This window comes from Seriola aureovittata, chromosome 20 (genome assembly GCF_021018895.1).
Source record: "Seriola aureovittata isolate HTS-2021-v1 ecotype China chromosome 20, ASM2101889v1, whole genome shotgun sequence".
NCBI lineage: Eukaryota > Metazoa > Chordata > Actinopteri > Carangiformes > Carangidae > Seriola > Seriola aureovittata.
In genome coordinates this window covers 22,994,353-23,004,352 of record NC_079383.1, presented here as the reverse complement: position 1 = coordinate 23,004,352, position 10,000 = coordinate 22,994,353, and the positions used below count along the sequence as shown (strand labels likewise).

The 10,000-nt window shown below is 42.0% G+C and overlaps 1 protein-coding gene and 1 long non-coding RNA gene across 3 annotated transcripts in view; one reads left to right on the top strand and one right to left on the bottom strand.

Moving 5' to 3' along the window:
- Nucleotides 1-1,220, bottom strand: part of LOC130161026 (uncharacterized) — a 1,497-nt gene extending 277 nt beyond the window's left edge. Inside the window, exon 1 of the long non-coding RNA XR_008826087.1 lies at nucleotides 907-1,220. This is a non-coding gene — a long non-coding RNA (uncharacterized LOC130161026). The remainder of the gene's footprint in view (nucleotides 1-906) is intronic.
- Nucleotides 1,221-2,775: 1,555 nt separating this feature from the next.
- LOC130160998 (melanoma receptor tyrosine-protein kinase-like) overlaps nucleotides 2,776-10,000 on the top strand; it is a 32,362-nt gene continuing 25,137 nt past the window's right edge. For both annotated transcript variants that reach the window (XM_056363893.1, XM_056363894.1), the window contains exon 1: nucleotides 2,776-3,049. In XM_056363893.1, the coding sequence (XP_056219868.1) occupies nucleotides 2,965-3,049 (85 nt within the window). In that variant the 5' untranslated portion in view covers nucleotides 2,776-2,964. The remainder of the gene's footprint in view (nucleotides 3,050-10,000) is intronic.

Genomic DNA, 10,000 nt, shown 5'->3' with positions numbered 1-10,000 from the left:
AATAAATCCATTCACCTCTGGAGACTGAAAACACTGAGCATGTTTTATTAAAATTACTTTATTTAGAGAAACACTAAGAAAACGCTGATGTGAGATTTTCACACAGTGAAAGAAATTTAATATTTAAAACAGTGAATTATTAATATTTTCAGTCTTTTACTTTTAAACACAAATGGAAACACACTGTAGGGTCGTTCCATGTCTCTGATGTTGGTCTGTGTGTAAATATAATTTACAACTCTTCTATAAAGGTAAAGGTGGAGGAAGGAGGAGAGGACTAACTCATCTTTATTCTGCTCTTAACAGTTAAATGTGCATCAACAGACTGTCACGTTCACACCTGTCCCCCTGCAACAAGGGCAGGTGGGAACCAAAGTGCTCCACACTAAAGGTTTGTAAATAACCAACTTAAATGTTACACCTACAAATGATATCTGTGATGTGATATGTGTTTATAATTATAAAGTACTGCAACTGATAATGGAATTATATAATAAAATGAATTCATAATATAATAAACTCAAACAATATTGCAACACAAATGAATATGGTGAACTCATAATTAAAATAATCCAAATGTTTACAATAATTAAGGTTACATATCCAACATGGCGCCAGTGTTTTCAAAATAAACTTCTCTGTCATTTAGCTTTTAATTAGATTTAAACGATTAAAGTTGTAACTTGATCTCATGATTGTTAATTTGTGCAGCTTTTATATTTGCACTGAAAACCACAAGTGACTTAATTCATGTGAATGATTTAATGAAGGTTAAACAACTGATTTGAAGTGAAATCACAGATAAAAACAAATCAGTTTGACTCTAAACGGATTCATGTTTGTGAAGTGAGAGAGAGAGAGAGAGAGAGAGAGAGAGAGAGGTGTGGACTCAGAGGAGGAGTGTACCTCTGCAGAGTCTCACCGACTCCACCAGGAACCGTCTCACAGCTTCAACACTTCGACCCTGGACCCTCCTCCTCCTCCTCCTCCTCCTCTTCCTCCTCCTCCTCCTCCGCCGCTGCGGCTCATGGAGGATCCGTCTGTCCGCAGCCCGTAGAGAGACACCAGCCGGGGGGACTCCAACTGAAGACAAGCCGCAGACATGAGCTTTTTCTCCGGAGGCGGAGCGGCGCTGCTGCTGCTGCTGCTGCTCGGCCGCTGCTGCTGCACCAGTCCCGGCAGGAGAGGTAGGTCCGAGCCCGGGGTGAGAGCTCCGGGGGGAGAGCTCCGGGGGGAGAGCGCGAGAGTCCCGCGGTGAAACTGTCCTGTCTGAAAAAGTTTAGAAGTTTTTTCTTGGTTTCTGAACTTCGACTTCAAGTTTGACATTTAATAGTTTTAATAGAAAAAGGTTACTACAGGTCATTCTGGGAAATAGAGAATGAATAGACACAATGTGAAGAAAGATCGATACTTCATGTTTAACGTTACAGTAAACTATAATAAAAACACTGAATGAACGTAGTGAACTGAATATCATTATAATAACAACATTCAGAATATGATCATCACGGTCAATATGAAATGTTACAGATATATCTGAATATTAAGGTTTATCACAGAAAAGTGTCATTTAGTTTTTATAAAGTCTTTAAATAAAATTTATAATGAAGCAAGAATTTTACAGGAGTGTAATTAATTATGATTATGGAGTTAAAGAAGTAGAGAGGGGGGGGGGGATAATGAACATCACACATACACACAAACTAATATGTGATGATGTCTTTTTAAATGAGCAGTGTTCACGCGCGGACACCAGGGGCCCCGGGCCCGTCTCTATCTGTGGACACAGGAAACAACATGAAAATACAACCGAGACAATTAAAGGCTGAAAGATTAAAACATATATATATGTGGAATTATTAATAAATCCATTCACCTCTGGAGACTGAAAACACTGAGCATGTTTTATTAAAATTACTTTATTTAGAGAAACACTAAGAAAACGCTGATGTGAGATTTTCACACAGTGAAAGAAATTTAATATTTAAAACAGTGAATTATTAATATTTTCAGTCTTTTACTTTTAAACACAAATGGAAACACACTGTAGGGTCGTTCCATGTCTCTGATGTTGGTCTGTGTGTAAATATAATTTACAACTCTTCTATAAAGGTAAAGGTGGAGGAAGGAGGAGAGGACTAACTCATCTTTATTCTGCTCTTAACAGTTAAATGTGCATCAACAGACTGTCACGTTCACACCTGTCCCCCTGCAACAAGGGCAGGTGGGAACCAAAGTGCTCCACACTAAAGGTTTGTAAATAACCAACTTAAATGTTACACCTACAAATGATATCTGTGATGTGATATGTGTTTATAATTATAAAGTACTGCAACTGATAATGGAATTATATAATAAAATGAATTCATAATATAATAAACTCAAACAATATTGCAACACAAATGAATATGGTGAACTCATAATTAAAATAATCCAAATGTTTACAATAATTAAGGTTACATATCCAACATGGCGCCAGTGTTTTCAAAATAAACTTCTCTGTCATTTAGCTTTTAATTAGATTTAAACGATTAAAGTTGTAACTTGATCTCATGATTGTTAATTTGTGCAGCTTTTATATTTGCACTGAAAACCACAAGTGACTTAATTCATGTGAATGATTTAATGAAGGTTAAACAACTGATTTGAAGTGAAATCACAGATAAAAACAAATCAGTTTGACTCTAAACGGATTCATGTTTGTGAAGTGAGAGAGAGAGAGAGAGAGAGAGAGAGAGAGAGAGAGGTGTGGACTCAGAGGAGGAGTGTACCTCTGCAGAGTCTCACCGACTCCACCAGGAACCGTCTCACAGCTTCAACACTTCGACCCTGGACCCTCCTCCTCCTCCTCCTCCTCTTCCTCCTCCTCCTCCTCCGCCGCTGCGGCTCATGGAGGATCCGTCTGTCCGCAGCCCGTAGAGAGACACCAGCCGGGGGGACTCCAACTGAAGACAAGCCGCAGACATGAGCTTTTTCTCCGGAGGCGGAGCGGCGCTGCTGCTGCTGCTGCTGCTCGGCCGCTGCTGCTGCACCAGTCCCGGCAGGAGAGGTAGGTCCGAGCCCGGGGTGAGAGCTCCGGGGGGAGAGCTCCGGGGGGAGAGCGCGAGAGTCCCGCGGTGAAACTGTCCTGTCTGAAAAAGTTTAGAAGTTTTTTCTTGGTTTCTGAACTTCGACTTCAAGTTTGACATTTAATAGTTTTAATAGAAAAAGGTTACTACAGGTCATTCTGGGAAATAGAGAATGAATAGACACAATGTGAAGAAAGATCGATACTTCATGTTTAACGTTACAGTAAACTATAATAAAAACACTGAATGAACGTAGTGAACTGAATATCATTATAATAACAACATTCAGAATATGATCATCACTATAAATCACGGTCAATATGAAATGTTACAGATATATCTGAATATTAAGGTTTATCACAGAAAAGTGTCATTTAGTTTTTATAAAGTCTTTAAATAAAATTTATAATGAAGCAAGAATTTTACAGGAGTGTAATTAATTATGATTATGGAGTTAAAGAGCCATAGTCACAACTGATGGAGCTCGCAGGAATATTATAAAGATATGATTTTTAATAAAAGTAAAAGAGTCATAAATATAATTATAAATAAACTGCAGTATTATCAGAATATTCTAATGTTTCTGAGAATGAGAAAACACCATGAAGTGGTGTGAGCTCCTGTTCTCTGGACGTCAGCTGTAACTGAGCTGTTTTATTTCCTCTTCATCACAGAGAAAACACAGTTCAGTCAGAATCAATTATCACCAATTAAAGCTTCATTTCCTCGGCTGTTTACTTTGCAGTTGAGCCAAATCTCCCAGCTCGTATGTCCTGACTGTGGCTGTGGGATGGAAAACCTGTATCTCCCCAACAGAGACTGTTGAGGAGAAACTGCAGTCGAGCTGCAGCTGATGATTATTTTCGTTATCGATGAATCTTCCTATTATTTTTCTTGATGAAGTGAATTAACGAGCAGGTTTTAACAAACAACAGCCCAAAGAGATGTGATTATTATTACAACGTCTTTGAGATACAGAAATGTCGAGCAGCAGTTCAAATCCCAAACATTCATCTTACTATGGATTATGATGAAGAAAAGCATAGAGTTAAATTATTTAAGATAAATCACAGTCGTCATCGGCCACGGACAGAATAATGAAAAGATGAGGTTCACCCACCGATAACCTGAGAGAGAAGAAGAAGAAGAGAGGGAGGACGTATTCAGCCCTCACACATCTCACTCAGATCATCAATGATTTTCATTATTTATCTGTTAATTATCTTCTCCATGAATCACTTGGTCTATAAAACATCACAGTCATCATTTCTAGAAGCCCAAGTTGTTATTTTCAGATTGTTTGATTTGTCCAAACTTCAGTCCCAAACCTAAACATGTATTTGCAGAGACACTTTCTGTTGATGGACTAATTGATTAATCTACTAATTGTTAGAAAGCTCGTCCTGTTTCAGCCTCCTCCCGTGTCGTTACTTAATCTGACGGCGTTTTAACATGTCGAAGTTGTTGATCAGAAAACTTTAAAAGCACAGTGACAATCTGACCATAATAATCTCTCCTGTATTTCAGTGTTGAGTCGCCTCAGCTGCTCGGACAGTATTAATGAAAACCTCAGCGGTGTTTGCTCTGGAATAACAGCGCCCCCTGTCTGTGCTGCTGGATCTGTTGTGATTATTTATTATGTCACAAATAATGATTTAATAAAAGCTGAAAACCAGCAACAACAGGAGCTTTGACATTATTGGATCTTGTTTTATAGACACAGTTTTGACTCTGTGCTTCTTGATCCGTTCAGTTCGTGTTGAACGCGTTTCAAAACTCTGGAAGATCTGAACTGAGATATCTGATTGGCTTTCATTCCCGAGCAGTTTTCTTGCTGAACTGCCTGTAGGAAAAACAAAAACCAGGCCCGCCGGGCATTATGGGAATTGTGAGCGATGAGTGAATTACGAGCTCAGAGCGTATCTCGACCAATCGGGTTGTTGGTCTGAAATAAGAGTTTTGTCTCCTGACAGAAGCAGAGAATAAATAACTGAATGAATGACGGGAGGAAGCGCTGAGCTCAACTGTTTAGACTGTTATCTGAGTGTGTGTGTGTGTGTGTGTGTGTGTTTGTGTGTGTGTGTGTGTGTGTGTGTGTTCCAGTTATAAGTGAAAACAGCTGACTGCACGCTCTTATTGTCTTGACAACAATTTGATTATGGTGAGGAGTTTTCTTTATGACTGACTGTTTCTGTGTGACTTGCCTGGTTTTGAATAGACTGTTGTGTGGCTCCACTGCCGTGCACAGACGACCTGACAGGCCGAGCACCTGCGGGGCGGGGTCCAGGGTACGATTCCCCCTCGGGCATCAATAATGTCTGTGATAAATCACGCCAAGGTGTTCCAATATAAGGAAATAATGCATAACGTGGAGGAGACATCTGCAAGTCGATCACTGTCTCTGTGAGGTACACAGGTCCCTGAGGAGGTCCAGACGTCCTTGAGGAGTTTTCACATGTGGTTCTATTGGTTCTAAAGGTGGCAGAAGTCTTGAAGGGCGTTGATGGTTCCTAGAGATCCTGGGCGAGGTTGTACAGGTCTTTGAAAAGGTTCAAAAGGCCCTTCAGGGTGTTGACTCCTCAAACGGGCTCCAGAGGTAACTGAAGGGGCTGTATGGGTCCTGGAGGAAGCCTGGAGGTCCTTGAAGAGGTTCCAGACATATCTTGAGAGGGATGTCGTTGAGGAAGTTGTGGTGGTGCTTCAGGATGTTGTAAGTGTCCTGGAGGAGGTTCTAAAGAGTCCTTTAAAAGGTTCTTGAGTTCCTTGAGGAGGCTGCAGGAATCCTTCACACTTACTTTGAGGAGGTTCTACGAGTCGGACGAGGTACAATGGTCCTTGGTCCTTGAGTGAATTAAGTATCAGCATGAAGCATTAGCACTGTTGCTATGGTTACCTGCAGTTTACTGTAGTTTTTGTTGGCGTCCTGCTGCTGCACTGATAATGTAAAATATAATTTCTCTCTCTCTGATTGGTCAACAGACCTCAGTGATTATAATCTGCACATTCAGCAGCTTTTCTTGGCTCCTGTCCGTGATTTGAGTGATTAGTCATCAAAGCAGAAACTGAGTGTGTGTGTGTGTGTGTGTGTGTGTGTGTGTGTGTGTCAGCTGGTTACTGTTGGTTTGTTGTTTGTTCTGGATCTTAAAATTCTTTATTTTTGAGCTTCAGCTGCAGTAAAATGATCAAACACTGATTGTTGTGACTGCAGAGAGATTTGACCTTCAGTCTGCCAACAGAGTGTGTGTGTGTGTGTGTGTGTGTGTGTGTGTGTGTGTGTGTGTGTTTCAGCACCGTTCCCATCAAGTTTGACTTTTCGGGAAGACCTTGGCAGTGTGTGTGTGTGTGTGCTTGTGTTTGTGTCTCTACGTGTGTGTGTGTGTGTGTGTGTGTGTGTGTGTGTTTCTTTGGAAGCAGCTAACTGAAACCATACACTGAAAATAAAGAAGGCGCTGGAGCCTCGTGGTAACCATGGCAACGGTATTAGCATACTGAGCTGAACCGTATTGACTGGAAACTACGACAACAATCAGCCAGATTCTAAATACACAAAAAGTGAAGAGATGTGGGGTTTCCCTTTGGGGGGGTGGGGGGGGGGGGTGGGGGGGGGGGGTTAGTTGTTAGTTTTTGTTGGTCATAAATTCAGGGATTCACGGAAGCGTCCGTCCAGTCCTCAGTCACAGATGTCATGTCCGCAGCAGGAGGACAAACTGTGTTCACCAGGCTGCATGGACGGATTAAGAGACAATGGGCCCCTGGGCACAGACATGTAAATGGGCCCCCACCCCTCCTATATCGGAACAAGACATCCAGACTGGAAGAGAAAGGGTTAGTTTTCGTCTCTCTTTGTGGTCGTTCCGTTTCTCTCTGTGACTTTCCGAGCAAACAAGCGTTGGCATTTCATTCATAGGAAGTCAAGTTGTCTGAAGTCAGAACATGCTGTGCGCCTCACGTCGCAAATACAGAGCGCACCAGGTCAGTCTGAGGAGATGCAACGATTGCCCATCAAGATCTGACCAATCATTGGCCCCCAGTTTGTTGAGGGACCGTCCTGTAATGTGTCACTGTTGCTCTGATGCTCCAGGTGTTTTTCTTTACCATGTTTACAATATGTAAAAGGATAACGGTCTCGCTAGTGGCGCTTCTCTTCTGTTGGTCTTGCACATACAGCTCCAAGGAAAGGGGAAAGGTCCTGATCCGTCCTCCGTCCTCAAGACTGAAAAGGAAAGACATTTAATTTTCAGCCGTTTAGTGGGGACTGTCTGCTGAGAGTGTACACGAACATACCTGGTTATTCACCTGGTTGAAACAAGTTTAAAGTTTCAGATTATGTGACTGAAAAGAGACTGAACAGAAACTGAAGTGTAAACTTTTTCATTTTTATAGCTATTGGTTTTGGCTGCACTGAGGTATTAGCTTCAGTGCTGAAATGTGATTAGTCAGTGATGCATCACAAATACTAACAGCTTTGATGGTTTGGGACTTTGTCCAGATGCTGAGCAGCAGCAGGCAGGTGTGGTCCTGCAACACCTGGACTCTGATTGAACTCGCACCGCCACATCTGTCAGTCTGATGAAGTCGCTCGTATCAGGGCTGGTAACGAATAAGAATGACTTTGCAGTGTGACAGTAAGACGCTGTCACAGCTGCAGGTGTGACCTGCAGAGGGCCGCGGCGGCAGCAGTGCAGCCTGGGGGATTTTCAGAGCTGGAATGTGAAGAATGTCAATAATGGAGCTGAGAAACTTTTAGCAGGATTATACAGGCTTCTCACTCTACCTGCTCCCTCTGTACTGTAACATGCAAATCCTGCGTTTGGGGCAAGAGAATGAAAAATCTTTAACCTCCGTTTGACCCCTTCATACCAAACTGCTGTCACTGCTGGGTCAGTCCCTGGAGGTCAAAGGTCACACAGAGCTGGGTTTACAGCTGGACCTGTTGTTTTCACACATGTAACCTGCAGCAAAGATCAGCATGAGTCTACGTTTCTCCACGTTTCTCCACGTTTCTCCACGTTTCTCCACGTTTCTGTGGTGAGAAAAGATTTTGTTCAGTTTTTTAAGATTAAAAAAAAAGAAGAAAAAATGTCTGTTTTGTAACAAAGCAACTACAAGAATATATTTGAATTTAATACAAGGCTGGTGCCATCGTGCTTTTCAAACAAAAAATGATTTGTTATTCTACGTATCTCGTTCATTCCCAGTTCCTGTGTCCTGAGGTGTTCCACAGGGTTCAGGTTTTTTCTCAAGTTCACTGAGAAATAAAAACTATTTCTGGCTTTGTTTTATTTGTTTTTTTTAAGTAGCAAGGTAATTTATGTAGGAAGATGACATCACCATTCTTAATCCTGCCTCCTAACCTCTGATTGGTCATTCCTTTTTTGTCCCAGAATCAGAATCCGGGTTATTTCCAAGTAGGTTTTGAACATACCAGGAATTTGCTTCGGTGTTTTGGTTCATGACAATAAACATATTAAGAAAAAAAGAAGTCAGTGAGCAATACAGCAGTCCTGTTTGAATAACTGACTGATATCAGAGACATGGGCAGTGACTCAGAGGTCTGGGACCAGACTATAACCACACAATCAAAATATAGCTTTTCTTGGAAATTATTAATCATGACCAAGACTTTTTGCGCCCTGAGCAGCGTCTGCAAGGTGCAGAGCGTCATACCAGGCTTCATTTGGCCTCCAACATGGTTCTGCTTAGCTGTAGGTTAGACCAGGGGCCGGATTCACAAAGACAGACTTCAGTTAGACTGAGTCTGAATTCATCTGTTGCAAAAAGCAGTTATTTTCTTGTCTAACTTCAGTCAGACTGTGGTGCAAAGAATTCTGGGTAAATTAAGACTTTTTTTGAATCTTAAAAAATGGCCGACTGGGGATGCGCTCAGCTTCGTTCACCCTCAGCAGAAGATGTGCCAAGTTAGTCTGGAGGTTTGTGGCTTAAAATGAGTCAGTCTAACATCGGACTGAACCAACACTGCAGACCAGTCCGGAACATCTCTGTGAAACCGGCCCCAGATCAAGGTTAAAGTCGGGTCTGGAGTTGAGGTTTCAGCCAATCACAGGCTGAGAAGAAGTTACCTGACAGACAGAGCGAAAAACATTCCCAGTGCAGTCTGACAGTGGAAATGTACAGAGTGTATCTGAGGCGTTGATCAGCTCAGAGCGTTTTCTTCAGTCCGGCTGCAGCAGAGCGTGGGGGACATGTCCTCAGTCCGTCACTGGAGACGATCTGACCCTCAGACGTGAAAGAGACAGAAGTCGTCCCGTCCTTGTGGAATTTTCCTTGAACAGCAACAGAGTGAGAGTGAAGCAGCTTCAGTGTGACAGACATGCACAGTCTCGCTCTGACCTGCAAACACTGCTGCAGGCAGGACACACACACACACACACACACACACACACACACACACACACACACACACACACACACACGGACTGACGTGTGCAGACAAACACGGTGCAGATCTAGTGATTGGTTTTTGATTGTGGATCCGTGTGTTCAGGATGTTCCATTCAGCAGGATCGTGTGTCTGTCCACAGCTGAGACAGAAAAGCATGTGTGACGCCTTCACGCAGCAAAACACGTGTAAAACCTGCGTCGACCTCCTCGTAAGGGTCAAATCTGACGGGTCACTACATGAATAATGGGAACAAATTCTGATTCTACTAGTTCTGAATCATCAATATTAATATTTTAGATGTTTGTATATTTTTTTAATGTTGGATAATTTGACGTTTGAAGCCTCAAACTGTTGTAGAGATGAAACTCAGAGGGGAAACGTTATCACACACTGCTTTTTAATAACATGGTTTCAAACCGTTAGTTTCACCTTTACTTTAATCTTTATGTGAAGTTGTTTTTGTGCTGGAAGCGGCAGCTGTAAAATACATGCAGAGCAGTAGAAAGTACAATATTGAATGTAGTGCCCA